The sequence below is a fragment of the Nerophis lumbriciformis genome, linkage group LG11 (assembly GCF_033978685.3).
Source record: "Nerophis lumbriciformis linkage group LG11, RoL_Nlum_v2.1, whole genome shotgun sequence".
Taxonomy (NCBI): domain Eukaryota; kingdom Metazoa; phylum Chordata; class Actinopteri; order Syngnathiformes; family Syngnathidae; genus Nerophis; species Nerophis lumbriciformis.
In genome coordinates, this window is record NC_084558.2 from 3,093,132 (window position 1) to 3,113,051 (window position 19,920).

General features: G+C 38.7%; 1 protein-coding gene across 1 annotated transcript; it reads left to right on the forward strand.

The window, feature by feature from the left end:
* Window positions 1-1,473: 1,473 nt before the first annotated feature.
* spop (speckle type BTB/POZ protein) lies at window positions 1,474-19,634 on the forward strand. Its single transcript, XM_061967839.1, has 10 exons — window positions 1,474-1,577; window positions 8,492-8,695; window positions 10,829-10,950; window positions 11,025-11,176; window positions 11,252-11,379; window positions 11,836-12,013; window positions 12,088-12,143; window positions 12,226-12,348; window positions 13,437-13,579; window positions 16,402-19,634. Exons 2-10 carry the CDS (start codon window positions 8,618-8,620, stop codon window positions 16,544-16,546), a joined length of 1,125 nt encoding a protein of 374 aa, XP_061823823.1. The 5' UTR covers window positions 1,474-1,577; window positions 8,492-8,617; the 3' UTR covers window positions 16,547-19,634.
* The last annotated feature ends 286 nt before the right edge of the window (window positions 19,635-19,920 follow it).

The window sequence follows — 19,920 nt, forward strand, 5'->3', positions numbered from 1 at the left end:
ATTTCACAACGCCTAGTGTGTGTGTGACAATCATTGGTACTTTAAAACTTAACTATAACGTTTGGGGCGGTATCGGTTGGTGGAGCGGCCGTATTAGCATACATGCCAACCTTGAGACCTCCGATTTCGGGAGGTGGGGGGTGGGGTGTGTGGGCGGGGGCGTGGTCGGGGGTGGGGCGGGGGCGTGTTTAAGATATATATATATATATATATATAAGAAATACTTGACTTTCAGTGAATTCTAGCTATATATATATATATATATATATATATATATATATATATATATATATATATATATATATATAAATAAAATAAATACTTGAATTTCAGTGTTCATTTACAAACTACAACTCACAAACACTTTAGAGTTAGGCTCCACCATCAGAATGTGTACTTAAACTTATAAAGATCACATGGATATTATTCAGTGAGTTGATTCACCAAAACTAACCTGTTATACAGGAGGAAAAAGCACACAGGATGTTTCAATTGTTCACAGACTGGTCGCGCTCATCAGAATGACAAGACACTTCCGGTCTGCAGGTGATAGCATTCAATTGGGAAGAAACGCCCTACTGCCCCCTACTGACCAATGTGAATACTGATAAATGTGTAATGACAGCTCCAAAAACGAATTCAAACCACAAAATAAAATAAATAAATCAACACAAAATGTGACACATTATGGGTGGGTCACATATGCATGTACAGTAGATGGCAGTATTGTCCTGTTTAAAAGTGTCACAACATTGCTGTTTACGGCAGACGAACTGCTTTACGGTAGACACTGTTGTTGTGTGTTGTCAACACGTCACTCAGGTCTGCCTGAATTTCGGGAGTTTTTCGGGAGAAAATTTGTCCCGGGAGGTTTTCGGGAGAGGCGCTGAATTTCGGGAGTCTCCCGGAAAATCCGGGAGGGTTGGCAAGTATGCCGTATTAGCAACTTGAGAGTTGCAGGTTCGATCCCCGCTTCCGCCATCCGAGTCACTGCCGTTGTGTCCTTGGGCAAGATGCTTTATACCCACCTGCTCCCGGTTTGAATGTAACTTAGATATTGGGTTTCACATTGTAAAGCGCTTGGAGTCTATTGAGATAAAGCTATATAAATGTAATTCACTTCACTTCACAACTTATAGCTGATATAGAAACTTACGTCATTATAAGAATTATTTGCGGCTTTTCATTTTTTGCTGCTCCAGACAAATTAGTTTTTTGTATTTTTTGTTCAATATGGCTCTTTCAACGTTTTGGGTTGCCGACCGAATGGTATAATGTAAAAAAATATATTTTTAAATGACCAACATGGTAAACACGGTAAATATGGTGTGAATGAATCAACACTAATTAAAAATCGACTTATTTTCGGGTTTGTCTAATGGTGTAAATGTAATTGCGTGACGTATTTGAATGTAACTCCAAAACAAATAAAATGCTGGAGCAAAAAAAACAAAAAAAACGTTGTGGCGTCAAGCACGTCACGCCAGTGCTCGGTGACGTCACACGGTTCAGGTCTGCCACTTCAACAAGCTAACAACAACAGAAGATCCCGGAAAGCTGGCGAGCTCAACGAAGAGGTAAGCGCGTCGATAAACCACACCGAATGCAATGAATGAAGCACACAAGTGTGGTGAAACAACACCACGGAGCTTGTCGCGGTGTGTTCTTAGTCCCAGCCAACGTTGCAATTTTGCCAACCCATTCGGTTATCTTAGTAGCGGCTAGGTGGCTAACTAGCGGGCAGCTAGCTTGATTGACTTTAGTTAGCGTGCTAGCTAGCGCTCGCCTCGATGCACTGTCACAGATAACTAGTACACAATGTTTTGTTTTGTCCTTCACAGTAAAGGTAATGAGTTCATCAAGTTTGTAACGTAACATTTTTCCAAACGGTGACATGTAGCGTTAGCAGGTTAACTACCTGCTACTGCCATCTCTTAGACATCTGCTCAGCTGTCACAAATTAATGTTGTCTTTTCTGAAGCTTGCATAAAAACACGAGTTTAGTATTGGAGTTCAGGTTTGCTCAAATGTGGCAGTGTAATCTTTATGCAGGGCCCAGTGTTCTTTTTAGTACTATTTCAAATCTTTACATAGTCATTGGTGTGGGTTTTGATTGATTGAAACTTTTATTAGTAGATTGCACAGTGCAGTACATAATCCGTACAATTGACCACTACATAATAAGTTTTTCAACTTGTTTAAGTCGGGGTCCACTTAAATTGATTCATGATACAGATATATACTATCATCACACAAGATAATCATCAGAGTATGTACATTGAATTATTTACATTATTTACAATCCGGGGTGTGGGATGTGGAGGGTCATCAACAATTGCATCATCAGAGAAATGGACATTGGAACAGTGTAGGACTGACTTGGTATGATATGTACAGCAAGTAGTGGACATAGAGAGAGAGATCAGGAAGCATAAGAATAAGTATCTACATTTGATTGTTTACTATCCGGGGAGGTAGGATGCGGAAGGGAGGGTCTTAGTTTAGGGTTGAAGTTGCCTGGAGGTGTTCTTTTAGTGCGGTTTTCAAGGAGGATAGAGATGCCCTTTCTTTTACACCTGTTGGGAGTGCATTCCGTATTGATGTGGCATAGAAAGAGAATGAGTTAAGACCTTTGTTAGATCGGAACCTGGGTTTAACGTGGTTAGTGGAGCTCCCCCTGGTGTTGTGGTTATGGCGGTCATTTACGTTAAGGAAGTAGTTTGACATGTACTTCGGTATCAGGGAAGTGTAGCGGATTTTATAGACTAGGCTCAGTGCAAGTTGTTTTACTCTGTCCTCTACCCTGAGCCAGCCCACTTTGGAGAAGTGGGTAGGAGTGAGTTGTGATCTGGGGTGGAGGTCTTGAAGTAACCTGACTAGCTTGTTCTGGGATGTTTGGAGTCTAGATTTGAGGGTTTAGGAGGTGCTAGGGTACCAGGAGGTGCATGCGTAATCGAAAAAGGGTTGAATAAGAGTTCCCGCTAGAATCTTCATGGTGCTTTTGTTGACCAGAGAGGAGATTCTATAGAGAAATTTTGTTCGTTGGGTTTTGATTGATTTATTGAGAAGTTTATTGACATCTTAAAGAATTGAACCCATGTAATGCTTTAAAAAGGCAAATGGATGGCACAAAAAGCCAAAAAGGCTTGTAGTGGACATAGAGAGAGAGATCAGAAAGCATAAGAATAAGTATCTACATTTGATTATTTACAATCGGGGGAGGTAGGATGCGGAAGGGAGGGTGTTAGTTTAGGGTTGAAGTTGCCTGGAGGTGTTCTTTTAGTGCGGTTTTCAAGGAGGATAGAGATGCCCTTTCTTTTACACCTGTTGGGAGTGCATTCCATATTGATGTGGCATAGAAAGAGAATGAGTTAAGACCTTTGTTAGATTCAGAATCTGGGTTTAACGTGGTTAGTGGAGCTCCCCCTGGTGTTGTGGTTATGGCGGTCATTTACGTTAAGGAAGTAGTTTGACATGTACTTCGGTATCAGGGAGGTGTAGCGGATTTTATAGACTAGGCTCAGTGCAAGTTGTTTTACTCTGTCCTCCACCCTGAGCCAGCCCACTTTGGAGAAGTGGGTAGGAGTGAGGTGTGATCTGGGGTGGAGGTCTAGAAGTAACCTGACTAGCTTGTTCTGGGATGTTTGGAGTCTAGATTTGAGGGTTTTGGAGGTGCTAGGGTACCAGGAGGTGCATGCGTAATCGAAAAAGGGTTGAATAAGAGTTCCCGCTAGAATCTTCATGGTGCTTTTGTTGACCAGAGAGGAGATTCTATAGAGAAATTTTGTTCGTTGGGTTTTGATTGATTTATTGAGAAGTTTATTGACATCTTAAAGAATTGAACCCATGTAATGCTTTAAAAAGGCAAATGGATGGCACAAAAAGCCAAAAAGGCTTGTAGTGGACATAGAGAGAGAGATCAGAAAGCATAAGAATAAGTATCTACATTTGATTATTTACATTTGATTATTTACAATCGGGGGAGGTAGGATGCGGAAGGTAGGGTGTTAGTTTAGGGTTGAAGTGCCTGGAGGTGTTCTTTTAGTGCGGTTTTCAAGGAGGATAGAGATGCCCTTTCTTTTACACCTGTTGGGAGTGCATTCCATATTGATGTGGCATAGAAAGAGAATGAGTTAAGACCTTTGTTAGATTCGGAATCTGGGTTTAACGTGGTTAGTGGAGCTCCCTCTGGTGTTGTGGTTATGGCGGTCATTTACGTTAAGGAAGTAGTTTGACATGTACTTCGGTATCAGGGAGGTGTAGCGGATTTTATACACTAGGCTCAGTGCAAGTTGTTTTACTCTGTCCTCCACCCTGAGCCAGCCCACTTTGGAGAAGTGGGTAGGAGTGAGGTGTGATCTGGGGTGGAGGTCTTGAAGTAACCTGACTAGCTTGTTCTGGGATGTTTGGAGTCTAGATTTGAGGGTTTTGGAGGTGCTAGGGTACCAGGAGGTGCATGCGTAATCGAAAAAGGGTTGAATAAGAGTTCCCGCTAGAATCTTCATGGTGCTTTTGTTGACCAGAGAGGAGATTCTATAGAGAAATTTTGTTGGTTGGGTTTTGATTGATTTATTGAGAAGTTTATTGACATCTTAAAGAATTGAACCCATGTAATGCTTTAAAAAGGCAAATGGATGGCACAAAAAGCCAAAAAGGCTTGTAGTGGACATAGAGAGAGAGATCAGAAAGCATAAGAATAAGTATCTACATTTGATTATTTACATTTGATTATTTACAATCGGGGGAGGTAGGATGCGGAAGGGAGGGTGTTAGTTTAGGGTTGAAGTTGCCTGGATGTGTTCTTTTAGTGCGGTTTTCAAGGAGGATAGAGATGCCCTTTCTTTTACACCTGTTGGGAGTGCATTCCATATTGATGTGGCATAGAAAGAGAATGAGTTAAGACCTTTGTTAGATTCGGAATCTGGGTTTAACGTGGTTAGTGGAGCTCCCTCTGGTGTTGTGGTTATGGCGGTCATTTACGTTAAGGAAGTAGTTTGACATGTACTTCGGTATCAGGGAGGTGTAGCGGATTTTATACACTAGGCTCAGTGCAAGTTGTTTTACTCTGTCCTCCACCCTGAGCCAGCCCACTTTGGAGAAGTGGGTAGGAGTGAGGTGTGATCTGGGGTGGAGGTCTAGAAGTAACCTGACTAGCTTGTACTGGGATGTTTGGAGTCTAGATTTGAGGGTTTTGGAGGTGCTAGGGCAGTGGTTCTCAAATGGGGGTACGCATACCCCTGGGGGTACTTGAAGGTATGCCAAGGGGTAGGTGAGATTTGTTTTAAATATTCTAAAAATAGCAACAATTCAATAATCATTTTATAAATATATTTATTGAATAATACTTCATCAAAATATGAATGTAAGTTCATAAACTGAACATCAAATCAAGTAGGCTATTCCATTCAGTACAATGCAACAATGCAATAGTCAGTGTTGACAGTTAGATTCTTTGTGGACATGTTCCATAAATATTGATGTTAAAGATTTATTTTTTGTGAAGAAATGTTTAGAATTAAGTTCATGAATCCAGATGGATCTCTATTACAATCCCCAAAGAGGGCACTTTTAAGTTGATGATTACTTCTATGTGTAGAAATCTTTATTTATAATTGAATCACTTGTTTAATTTTCAACAAGTTTTTTGTTATTTTTATATCTTTTTTTCCAAATAGTTCAAGAAAGACCACTACAAATGAGCGATATTTTGCACTGTTATATAATTTAATAAATCAGAAACTGATGACATAGTGCTGTATTTTACTTCTTTATCTATTTTTTTCAACCAAAAATGCTTTGCTCTGATTAGGGGGTACTTGAATTAAAAAAAAATTCACAGGGGGTACATCACTGAAAAAAGGTTGAGAACCACTGTGCTAGGGTACCAGGAAGTGCATGCGTAATCGAAAAAGGGTTGAATGAGAGTTCCCGCTAGAATCTTCATGGTGCTTTTGTTGACCAGAGAGGAGATTCTATAGAGAAATCTCGTTCGTTGGGTTTTGATTGATTTATTGAGAAGTTTATTGACATCTTAAAGAATTGAATCCATGTAATGCTATAAAAAGGCAAATGAATGGCACAAAAAGCCAAAAAGGTACATTGTACATTGATTGATTGATTGATTGAGACTTTTATTAGTAGATTGTACAGTACATATTCTGTACAATTGACCACTAAATGGTAACACCCGAATAAGTTTTTCAACTTGTTTAAGTCGGAGTTCACGTTAATCAATTCATGGTATAAATATATACTATCAGCATAATACAGTCATCACACAAGTTAATCATCATCAGAGTATATACATTGAATTATTTACATTATTTACAATCCGGGCGGTAGGATGTGGAGGGGGTTGGGGCGGGGGGGTTAGGTTTGGTTGATATCAGCACTTCAGTCATCAACAATAATATCATCTGAGAAATGGACATTGAAACAGTGTAGGTCTGACTTCGTAGGATATGTACAGCGAGCAGTGAACATAGTGACTATGCACATGTTGACTCCAAAAGTGTGCAAAACAGAATGAGAAATATATTTACGCTATAACCACATATAAACCTGCTTGATGCTTCGGAAAGTTGCTTGGGATCAATTTTGGTTCAGATCAGGTTGAGGTTGAGCCAAGCCATGATTTTTTGGCAGTTTTAAAATTTAGTAGGGAAGTTCGAATTTTAAGGTCTGTTGGTAGTGCATTCCACTGTGTGGTGGCAAAATAGTAGAATGCATTTTTTCCTCATGAGAATCTTCAATTTGGGGGGGACAAGGTCTGAGGAACTCCCTCTCGTGTAGTACATGTGAGCATCACTTACTCTGGTGAAATAGTTCGACTTATGTGGAATAGTTCGGGTTATGTTTGTTTGTTTGTATTTCTTTATTTGAATGACAATGTGCAGTTATATTAAGATGTTGGCTGCACCAGATTTAGCACCATGCTAATTTCCATCTGTAGTCCTTTTTATGGTGCATTTAACATCCTCAATACAATTACACAGGATTGAAAATGCACAACAATATTAAAATTACATTAACGGTGTTACAAAAAAGATCAGTTAGAATAATAATGTTGGATATAGAGAACATACAAACCCTTTATTTATGGAATCAAAAATACTGAAATTCCACAACATAGTGAATTTGCAAACAGCTACAATTAAACACAAAGCAAATTATAATCTGATACCCAAGAATATACAACAATTCTTCTCAACAAAAGAGGAGAAATATAATCTTAGAGAAAAATGTAATTTAAACATTTGTACGCACATACAACACTTAAGACCTTCAGTATATCGGTATGTGGAATTAAATTATGGAACGGATTAAGCAAAGAAATCAAACAATGTACTAATATGATCCACTTTAAGAAACTCTTCAAACTTAAAGTGTTTACTAAGTACAAAGAAGAAGAACCATGATACACATTCTTAATTTGTTTTTTTCACACAGGTTTTACAGACCTTCTTAAAGCCGCTTTCTGACTGTCTCTTCAGGATGTGCTGTTTTATAGGAGGTTTTACTTACGTGCCTCCACTTTGACTGCGTCTTCTTCCCGCCAGCCACCTTGTAGTTTTTAGCGCTTCTATATGGAGTCAGTCGACTGATGGATATAAGCTAGAACTGTGCGCCACTTTATATTAGAAATGGCAACAGCAGAAGATTCATGCATGCATGCACCAGCCAGTCTGCCCCATGACAAGAGATAGAGAAAAAGAAAGAACCAACGATGTCACATATCCACAGCAGGCTGGCCTAAAAATGTGTTGCCTATTTTGTGTTAAGCTGCATTAAATTATGTATTTGCCATCTTGTCTGTCTCTATCCTGGTGCAGATTGGCTCGTACATGCGCCTACATCCTCCACTGTTGTCATTTCTAATACAAAGTAACGTATAGTCCGAACGTAATCTTTCAGTAGACTCTTTATGGAAGCGCTAAAAACTACAACATGGATGACAGGGAGAAGACAGTAAAGGAATGTAAAAAAGAACGCCAACAAAACGGCGCATCCTGACGAGACAGCTAGAAAGAAAGAAGCTGGAAAATGGTCTGTAAAACATAATCTATGCAACATTTTGACCAAAAAAAACATCTTTACATGTTATGTACTGTAGACCGCAAGAAAGTGTTTTAAATGGGGGAAAAAAATCATAATATGACCCCTTTAATGTAGGAATGATCACTGGAAGATTTACACTAGAGTAAAAAGTGAGACAACCAACCCTGGTCTTCTCTGCGCTGTTCTCCTACCTTTTCTCTAATGTGTTAATACATCGCACTGTGAGGGTTAAAAGTAGACTTACCTCCATCTCAACTAGTCCTGTATTGTGCGCCACTGGCAATCGGCCATTTTTCATTCGTATTTGGGCGGGCTTTAGACTTAACTTTTAACTGACTTTCTGCTATTTGTACTCAATATGCTGTAAAGAATGTAGACAGCTCTTAAAAGGATGGCTGTGAAGCTGTATAAAAATTCTACTAATTGTCTGTAGGAGGCCAAACACTTCCGTCTCGCTGGTTCTGATGCAGATGGAGTTTTGGACCAAGCTTTGACGAGTGTAAACAACAGATCCCTCCTCAACCTCAACGTGAAACCAACACCTTCTGTCACGCTGGCAATGTCAAGAGTCCCGAGTCCCCCTCCCCCGGCGGAAATGTCCAGCGGGCCAGTGGCTGAGAGCTGGTGCTACACGCAGGTAAAGTCACCATTCATCTGTCCATCAAGTGTTCGACATATCAGACCCATCTAGATCAGGGGTGTCCATTAGGTCGATGGCGAGCTACCGGTAAATCGCGAAGGGTGTGTCAGTCGATCGCCTGTCAGGCATTAAAAAATAGACTTAAAATTTAGCGATTAACAATCTTGATAATTTCGTCCCTTGATTGACATTCACAGCTTTTGAGGATGTTGTGAGATGCCGCTGGCTGCTGCGAGCTCAGTATTAAGTAAAAACGACCAGCAAGAAGGCGAGAAACACTTTTTATTTCAACAGTTGTCAAAAGCCTGAAGACTGACCGCCAAGTTCCTGTCGTCACAATAAAAGTGCTGCTACATCCTGCCTGAGCTAAGAAAATAGGAGTCTCAGAAAGCTAGCGCACATAAGCTAGCAAGCTAGGAGTTTGCCGTCAATGTATTTCTTGTGACGGATACGAGTATGGAAGCTGGACAAAAATGGTGCCAAAAACCAGCCACTTTCATGTGGTATTGGACAGAAAGGAGAACTTTTTTTTCGCCTCCACAATGTAAATTCGAAAATGTGGAAGTTATCAGCAGGACTGTGAATCCTGTCTGATTCCAGTCAATGCAAGTCATCAGAATGAGGTAATACACCAATTTATATTCTTGTCTTCATGAAAGAAAGTAATATTAATGTGTTAAACATGCTTGTATTTTTATTAAACACCTTTTAACATGTTAACAAAAACGTCTGTTTCATAAATAAATAAACGTATACATATATCGATACTTTTCCAAATAAAGGTAACTACTTAAAAGTGTCAATTTTACCTTTATTTTAACAGAAAATCTTACAATTCAATAAACATATGTTTCCTATTGCACTAAAAAGAACACCTTTAGAAGGTTAAAATATAAATTAAAGGGCATTAAACACATTGTTTTTTTTGTTGCTCTCAAAGAACAATTTACGATTTTCCATATTACATATAATCTGCCATAATCAAGAATTAGATTAGAATACAATAAAAAATCTTTGTTAACATTATATTAAATGCTTCATGATTTATGGTTGCCAATCCTGGTCTGTGCTTTAAGACAAATACAATTATTAGTAAGTACTAAAAACAAAACTATGGATAAAACTACACAGATAAGACATAAAGCAGGTAAAACACACATTGTAAACGATACCTCCATTTTACAAGCTACGTACCAATATTGGCTTAATTTAAACAGAAAATCTTACAATACATTAAACATGTTTCCTATTGCACCGAAAGAACAATTTTAGAAGGTTAAAATAAAAATTAAAAGGCATTTAACACATTGGGCTTTTCTTGTTGCACTCAAAGAACAGTTTACAAGTGTATATATTACATATAGCTTGCAATAATCTAGGATTAGGTTAGAATAGAATAGAAAGCTTTATAGACATTATGTTAAGTGCTTCATGATTTATAGTTGCCACTCTTGGTGTGTGTTTTAAGAAAAATACAACCATTAGTAAATACTAACAACAATACTATGGATACAACTACACAGATAAGACATAGAGCAGGTAAAACACATTAATGATGCCTCCATTTTACGCTCCACGCACCCTCTTTATTAACTAGTAAAATTGCAGTTTTTGCCATTCTTTCTCTCCACATTGTTTCTGCTTGCTTGTATGCGCCTTTGTGTGTGTGTTTTGACACACTCAACATCATACGGCTTGGCTCTGTACAACACCGGCACACAGCAGCATGCGGATGAAAAAAAGTACCAGTATTTTTCAAAGGCAGTTTAGGACCGTTTTTTATTAATTTGCACTGCAGTACTTTTTTAGTACCGGTTTACCGTACAACCTTATTGGAGACGCATGATTAGCTTATGGCTGCTTGTCAGCCGAGGGACTAAAAATAAATAGTGTCAGCCAGGGGGTATCAGCAATAAAATGCATTAACCGGCAATGACAATCACCTACTTTTTCATTGCAACCGAGAGTACATAAACCCTACTAATACACATTTCCTTATTGTTTGCTCATTTGCTGTTTGATATAACATAGAAACAGTTTGAATATTCTGTTAGAGTGAAAAAAGCCCAGTGTATTGTATTTAAATCTTCTTTCTACACGACTGCATTTGTCTTATTGCTCTGCTTGCAGATCAAAGTCGTGAAGTTCTCGTACATGTGGACCATCAACAACTTCAGCTTTTGTCGCGAGGAGATGGGCGAGGTCATCAAGAGCTCCACTTTCTCTTCAGGAGCCAATGACAAGCTGAAGTGGTGAGTGGTCATTGGTGCTGCAGAGTCTGATAATATTCTGCTGGATTAACACCTGCACCCCGCGCCTCCTGCAGGTGTTTGCGCGTCAATCCTAAAGGCCTGGACGAGGAGAGCAAAGACTACCTGTCACTCTACCTGCTGCTGGTCAGCTGTCCGAAGGCCGAAGTCCGAGCCAAGTTCAAGTTCTCCATCCTCAACGCCAAGGGAGAGGAGACCAAAGCCATGGGTGAGTCAAATGGAGTCAGAACTTTAACATGGACCTATACTGTTCTGATCATCTGTATGTTCTGACAATGTACAGAAAGCCAGAGGGCGTATCGCTTCGTGCAGGGTAAAGACTGGGGGTTTAAAAAGTTCATTCGAAGAGACTTCCTTCTAGATGAAGCCAACGGTCTTCTACCTGACGACAAGCTCACACTCTTCTGTGAGGTATGCCGAAGCCGTCTAAACATCATTTTGGTACTGGTAGTAATGCACAGTGGTGATACATGATTTTGTAAGTCCATATACAAACAGGTTTTAAAAAAACTAATGTTTAAATTATATTGTATTTTAATAGAACCATGTCACAACAGAAAGTAACCAGTTCTTAACGGTAAATTAATAAGGAGATTAATAATGGTTTTGACAGAAAATGACACAATATATTAGCAGCTAAATTAGGAGCCCTTGTAACCTGTTTTGAAATGGTTCTATTATCATTTACATACCAAATAACATATTGTGAAATACAGCGTTATCGCAGGAGGCTGTGATATTTATCCCGATTTAGATTTTAGGACATATCACACATCCCCAGACAATATTATACAAATGAAACTTCGAAGTGTTTGTGTTCAAATCTTGCTTTGTTGCCGTTTCTCAGTTGCCTGTGTGTTGTTTTAGGTGAGTGTGGTGCAGGACTCAGTCAACATATCTGGCCAAAACACCATGAACATGGTAAAGGTTCCAGACTGCAGACTGGCCGACGAGCTCGGGGGCTTATGGGAGAACTCCCGCTTCACCGACTGTTCCTTGTGTGTGGCCGGCCAGGAGTTTCAGGCCCACAAAGCCATCCTGGCAGGTAGCAACATGACCTTTCTCTCTCCATGTTTATTCAGTCCTAAGTCCCACAATTCCTTTATCATCTCTTTCCAGCACGCTCTCCTGTATTCAGCGCCATGTTTGAACATGAGATGGAGGAGAGCAAAAAGGTGAGTAGTAATGTTGCTATTGAGTTACAGTTTGCAAACATTTAAAGCACCCAGTCCATCACCACTTATCTTCCTTTATCAGAACCGCGTGGAAATCAACGACGTGGAACCTGAGGTGTTCAAAGAGATGATGTGCTTCATTTACACTGACAAGGCTCCCAACCTGGACAAGATGGCAGACGACCTGCTGGCTGCAGCTGACAAAGTAAGGTCCTTTCAATAGTGTATTTATTGTGTGTTGGCTATAGAGATGGGACTTTTTGATTTTATAAAAAAAAAAAAAAGTGTGTGTGTAAGTAAGTGTAAGGCTAGATACATGAGAACTGCAGCTGCCTGCTAAGTGATAAAATACTTAAACGTTACTTCTTGGCAAATAGGAATCCTTTAAAAAAAATTTTTTAACACCACGGACTGTCCAGACACATTTGCCATAGTCACCGAAAATTGTGTCGTCTATCAACTCATTCATATTTATGGCTGAAAGTGTGAATATTATTCTCTCTGGACTTATTCATCTACTTTCTAATTCTCACTTTGGCTGGTTACTCTCTGCTGTAACGTGGTCCCAGTCTGACTTTGTATTACTCTTTTGTTGTTTCCCTATTTCACATTTAAGCTAGTTTAGCGCCGCGACTAGCATAGCTTATCCACTCCTTATCCCTCAGTGTCTGCATTATAGCTTTAGAACCGTCTCTGTTACTTTACATACAAAAATAATTGATATTTGGACATTTGTCTATTTGTCCATCAATTCAGAATCGTCTGCATTCCAATCGTGATTCTTTGAAGAATGAATCTTTTTCCCACTTCTGGTTGGCCAAAATCCACACAGTTTAAAAGTGCTTTTAGTCAGCACTGTTTTGTTTGCAGCTTTAATGCTACTGAAACGTTTATCCACTTTTTACATGTAGTGTACACTGTAACTTTGCGCTTATCTAACGTAAAATAAGCCATACATCACATTCAACAACAAGAATAAGAACTGGAACAGGAAGCCACAACACGTTATTAACACGAGCCTAGCTATGTGAGCTACAGTGCAAATTTTAACAGTAACATCAGGCGAGGTTAGCGTATTCGCTGAAGAGGAAGACTTGAATTAAACATCTCCCATGTTTGTTGCGGACTAACAGATGGTAGCAGAGCTTTATGTCAAGATGTTTAGCAAAGCCTGAAACGCCATTGCAAAGTCAATTTTGTATAATACAGGATCTTTAGACTACAATGACAACTAGCACATGAATACTGATGAATCCGACATCCATTCACCCTCACATTCTCCCTCCTCGTCAGTACGCTCTAGAAAGATTGAAGGTAATGTGCGAGGACGCGCTGTGCACCAGCCTGTCGGTGGAGAATGCAGCTGAGATCCTAATTCTGGCAGACCTGCACAGCGCTGACCAGCTTAAAACGCAGGCAGTCGACTTCATCAACTAGTGAGTACACACACACGCACACATACAGTAAATAACATGCACACACACAGAAAGTCACACTCTTCTCCCGAGTTGAGTCACACAGTGTCACCTCAGCTCGCTTTGTGTGTCTGTCACAGCCACTAATTAAATTTTGTCCACACATGAAGCGACCTGTAAGATATCGTCTTGTCGTAGCTTGCAGAGACGAGAGTTCGGGGCAACCTGACTCCTGAGCTTGTGATAATAAGTCTCAGCGTGCACAGCCCCTCACATTGTTTCCCTTCCTCAACCTGCACTGCTCACTATGTGTATTAATAGACGTCAAAGGTCAACGGCAACATTATCTACTTATTTGTATTGGTTGAATGAGGAACACTCATTTTCATTTCAAGCTCATTGATTCTCAGTAGCTTTATTTGTTTTTAATTTTTATGCAATTTTACACAGAAATGTAAGGAGAAGCAATTTATTTTTACATTTCCAACAATTTTTAGTGACGTCTGCGGGACAAAAACTTTAACCAGAGTCTCTTTTGTTAGTTTTCATTATTTCACTTACTTGCTAATGAGATTGCAAACAAAGAAAAAAAAAAAAAGCTAATTAATTTTAGAAAATATTTAGGATTAATTTACAGATGAATGAAGTATTAATATAAGCGATGATGATGGAGAAAAGTAATAAAAACATAGTACCTTTTTTCACAAAAAACATTGCAATAGAAGCCATCTTTTATACTGTATGTAATTCTATTTGTTGGAAATATAAACAATGACGGTAGTGGAATTCTAGAGCGAAATTCATTGGGAAGTTTTTTAAAGTAACATAAGAGTGGAAAAACAAGTTGACCTTATATGCTTATTGGTGTTTCATTGTATCCATTAAACCATATCCAATTGTATCCACAATCCACAAAGTATGTGAAAATACCCTCTAAAATGTCACAAAATGCCACAAATTCAGTTAGCCATTTTGAATATTCCGCTCCAAACGCCTTCGGTAATTTCCGTAGATTCTACATCATTGTAGTAACACTTCTGCACTCTGACCATGTTATTAGATCAGTCTTACTGGAAATACACAAGCAATTGAAAGAGATGTGCACAAATGTGGCCATGGACCGACAGGCTGGTGGACTTTTAAGAAGACACAAAAACAGCCTGTTGCAGCAACTTTTTTTTAACCCTTCGTGATGATTGTGATTTAATCTTCATCTAAACGGAATTATGTGAGCATCCCGTTGGTCGGCACCCCAGCAAGAGTGGAAATATTACAGTAAGTGTTTTTTTTTGTTATGGTTTACTATGGTTAGTTTGTGCGTTCAGCACCTAGCAATGCTTTATGTCACAATAAAGCTGCATTCGGGTGGAAGTCAGCTTTCTAAAACGTATTGCTCATCCTCTGTGTAGTCGGGCTCAAAAATATAAAGTCCTGGAACATAATTTTTACAAAAGTAATTGTTGTTGGCTCTCACAAAGTCTGCTTGATTAGCGTTGTTGTTGATGAGGAAGGGATCTGTGGTTACTCTTATATCACGCGATCACGTGACTGGCTTCCTCATTATCTCTCAAAATGGCTTAAGGAATCTTTGTGAAATTGATACTATTTTGATCATATGGGTTATACTTGTATAGCGCTTTTCTACCTTCAAGGTACTCAAAGCGCTTTGACACTATTTCCACATTCACCCATACATTCACACACTGATGGCGGGAGCTGCCATGCAAGGCCCTAACCACGACCAATCAGGAGCAAGGGTGAAGTGTCTTGCTCAAGGACACAACGGACGTGACGAGGTTGCTAGAAGGTGGGGATCGAACCAGGAATCCTCAGGTTGCTGGCACGGCCACTCTCCCAACTCCGCCACGTCGTCCCCATATCTATTTATTCGCAAACTTTGGAAGTGTTTTGGTGTCATAAAACAGATACATACATATATATATATATATATATATATATATATATATATATATATATATATATATATATATATGTATCTGTCTCAAAAACAAGTTACCCTTTATACTGAAGCTATCATATATATATATATATATATATATATATATATATATATATATATATATATATATATATATATATATATATATATATATATATGATAGCTTCAGTATAAAGGGTAACTTGTTTTTCAACTCTACTGGTACTTAAAGCGCAAATAATATGACTAAAGTGGTGAGGCCGTACTTTAGTTTGCACTTTAATTATATTGAAAATGTAGTTAAACATATTCGTTATTAATTTAGTTAATTTATTTTAGCACAACATATATGATTGCATTTTTCACCAGTTATTTATGAGTGCTTTCTTACGCAGTGTATTTAATTAGTGCCTATTTTTCTAAGGTTTATGTGGTAAATAGATAATAATCTTTGTGATTAACATCTGGTTTCATATCACTTGAAAGGTTGTAAACTGTAAGTAGGTTAGATATAATTATTGAATATGATTAAATCAAGATTAAGATGACTAATTCAATGGTAATATTTGAGTGGGCTCCGGGCTCCTCTGTAGTGGAAAAGAGGGGGACCTGAGGTCTAAAAAGGTTGAAAAATCCTGGTTTGAAAAAACATATGTATTTTTTATTCTGTATGTTTCACAATTACTAATTATATTGAATACAAATTGTTCTTGGCTGTGGTTATCTCGTACACATTCAATGATAGGTAACGTTAGTTGCTAAACTTTTCCAAATCGCTATTATTAGCTGACAACAAACAGAATGTGTGTGATTTTCCAGAGAGATTTCTTCTATTTTGTATGCAACCACTTGAATGGTGTACTTGATCCCCACTCTGTCCTTACTTCCCTCCTTCGCCCTCCAGCCACGCTGCAGAGGTTATGGAGACGGCAGGCTGGAAATCCATGGTCGCGTCTCATCCGCACCTGGTGGCCGAAGCGTACCGCTCGCTAGCGTCGGCCCAGTGCCCTTTCCTCGGACCTCCGCGCAAGCGCCTCAAACAATCCTAATGGACCTCCATGTCGTAAAAACACGCATCACTCAAATATACCCTGTTGCCCCCTCCCTAGGGTCCACAATATGGAAGACATTTCCCTTTTGCTGTTACCTACTACACTACCTACAGCCCTCTTCTGCCCCGCGATCCAGAACCTGCTGTATTTAGATGGAGGGAAGAGGGGGCTGGCTTGTGAAGTGGATATTTGTCGTTTACAGAATCGAAAAAGAAAAGAAACAAAATGCACTTTTTCAACAGCAAGGTGGGACCTTGTGCTCTTTTCCCTCCCCCCATTCGTGAAAAATCCTTCAGGAGGAAGAACTTGGACACAAAAAAGGCAAGAGCTGGAAATGTGGAGGACAGACAAGGTCTTTAACAATTAGACATTCAAGGACAGGAGGGATTCAAAGACGGGTTAAAGGGCTAGGCAAAAGCAGAAAAATCATGAAACTTATTTTCCCAAAGCAATTTGGGAAACATTGCACTAAATAAATCCACAGGTCTTTCCCTCCCCGCCACCAGAACAATCAAACAAAGTAGTAGGCTATCGCCTAATGGACTAACTGCAGACCCATTTGGACCACGCAGGACAAGCAAACCCTTTAAAGATGCTTTATCAGCGTGCACAACACACACGTGTGTGTTCATACCGCTGCCTCAATTGTATCCGTTTTCATTTCGGAATAGAAAGAAAGTCCCAAACTGCAACACAAACAACTGGGTGTTGTGTCGATGTGGGCCTTGAGAGCCAATCCATGGGGACTGAGGTCAAGAAAAAAAACATTCAGTCAAGTGAGATATAGTAGCATCTTTTTCCCCAAATACTTATTTTCCAAATTACATGAACTTTTGTTTGCAGGCGTGACGGCTGCAAGGAACTTCAAATTAAATGAACACGTTTTATTGTTCAAATGAGACAGAATGTGAAAAAAACAATAAAACCCCACACAAAATAAATGTATTAAAGAGGACCTATGATGATTCTAATCTACACTGAACACACTTCCCGGTGGTGTAGATGATACCTTTTGGACATGCTCAACATTTCTCTACAGGCACTTTTATAACCTGCTTTCTGCAAACGGTTCTTGTGTGGAGGCCTTCGCTTTAGATTGCGAATAAAACCCACCCTCTCCAAAAGTATCAATTTATCTTTTGAAAATGTACACTGTATACCGTATTTTTTGGAGTATAAGTCGCTCCCGAGTATAAGTCGCACCGGCTGAAAATGCATAATAGAGAAGGAAAAAAACATATAAGTCGCACTGGAGTATAAGTCGCATTTTTTGGGGAAATTTATTTGATAAAACCCAACACCAAGAATAGACATTTGAAAGGCAATTTAAAAGAATTAAAGAATAGTGAACAACAGGCTGAATAAGTGTACGTTATACGACCAACTGAGAACGTGCCTGGTATGTTAACGTAACATATTATGGTAAGAGTCATTCAAATAACTATAACATATAGAACATGCTATACAATCTGTCACTCCTAATCGCTAAATCCCATGAAATCTTATACGTCTAGTCTCTTACGTGAATGAGCTAAATAATATTTGATATTTTACGGCAATGTGTTAATAATTTCACACATAAGTCGCTCCTGAGTATAAGTCGCACCCCCGGCCAAACTATGAAAAAAACTTGCGACTTATAGTCCGAAAAATACGGTAAATATATCTTGAGGACAAACATCACCGCTGCTTAGTTTTTTTTCCCAGACATGGGCGAAAATAGACCTCATAAAAAGTATATAGATCCACCGGTCATAATATTATGTACACCTTGACAAGTCAATCGTTATTAATATTTTGTAGCACATTACAACAACTTTGGTCGACCACAGTGCTGTAAATAAACAACACATTTTCTTTTAGAAAAATGCTCATGAAAATAGATGTTTTCTGAAAGGTTTTAAAATGCTAGCGTGTTGATGCAGACCTAATGTGCAGAGGCAGCCATTTACTGTATCTCACTGCATGCCAAGATTTGATAAAAACAATACTTCTCTTTTTGGTCACTGAAACCAAGTACCGTATTTTTTGGAGTATAAGTCGCTCCGGAGTATAAGTCGCACCGGCCGAAAATGCATAATAAAGAAGGAAAAAAACATATATAAGTCGCACTGGAGTATAAGTCGCATTTTTTGGGGAAATTTATTTGATAAAACCCAACACCAAGAATAGACATTTGAAAGGCAATTTAAAATAAATAAAGAATAGTGAACAACAGGCTGAATAAGTGTACGTTATATGAGGCATAAATAAGCAACTGGTATGTTAACGTAACATATTATGGTAAGAGTCATTCAAATAACTATAGCATATAGAATATGTTATACGTTTACCAAACAATCTGTCACTCCTAATCACTAAATCCCATGAAATCTTATACGTCTAGTCTCTTACGTGAATGAGCTAAATAATATTATTTGATATTTTACGATAATGTGTTAATAATTTCACACATAAGTCGCTCCTGAGTATAAGTCGCACCCCCGGCCAAACTATGAAAAAAAACTGCGACTTATAGTCCGAAAAATACGGTAACAATGTTGCGATTGCGCCGCCTTTTTCGTCTCTTTAGCGGCTAATCCAGTTTCATACTTGACCCATGTTGACAAACCTGCCCCGTGTAAAATGTGGTGGACAATTAAACAATGAAGTATTTATTTTGTAGACATCAGAGCAGATGAGAAGGAATAACACACAAGGCTCCTGGCAGCAGTCTTGATTTGGCAGTATATACTAGGATGCCCATATAATTATGTCCGTCAATCTGTGACATCACAAATGGCCCATTTTTATAAAAAACAAAAAACAATGCCTGAACCTTATGATTTGACACTTTGACATTGTTTTACACGCGTATCCAACATTGTAACAACATTAGTGAGTCAGAAAAGGGGAGAATCATCATAGGTTCCTTTTTAAAGTTATCTTTGTTCTTTGCAAGTGGGAGAAAATTGGTGATTTGGTTAGAAGGAGCCCTTGTCATTTCTTTTCTGTAGATATTGTCCGTTTATGAGAAGTGACACTTAGTTGTTGCCTTTTTTTGTTCCCAAAAGAATAAACCACAACTATTTTTTATTGAATGAAATGTCTTTTTTTTACTTTTCTTTTCACAAAAAAAATGGTCAAATCCTGCCTTTAACCTGCTCAAACATATTTTGCCTGTTTGTGTCTTCTTATAAAACTAATTTTCAGTACAGGTGGTCGTCGGGTTACATACAAATTCTGTTTCTAAAACTGTGCATTTTACAATGTTTGATTTCACTTCACTTTTTACTTTGAGATTTGGTTTTTTTGGTGCGCTGCCCTCAGAAGAGTCTGCCTCATGCTAGAGACATTCAGTGCATTTCGGAAAGTATTCACAACATGTTATG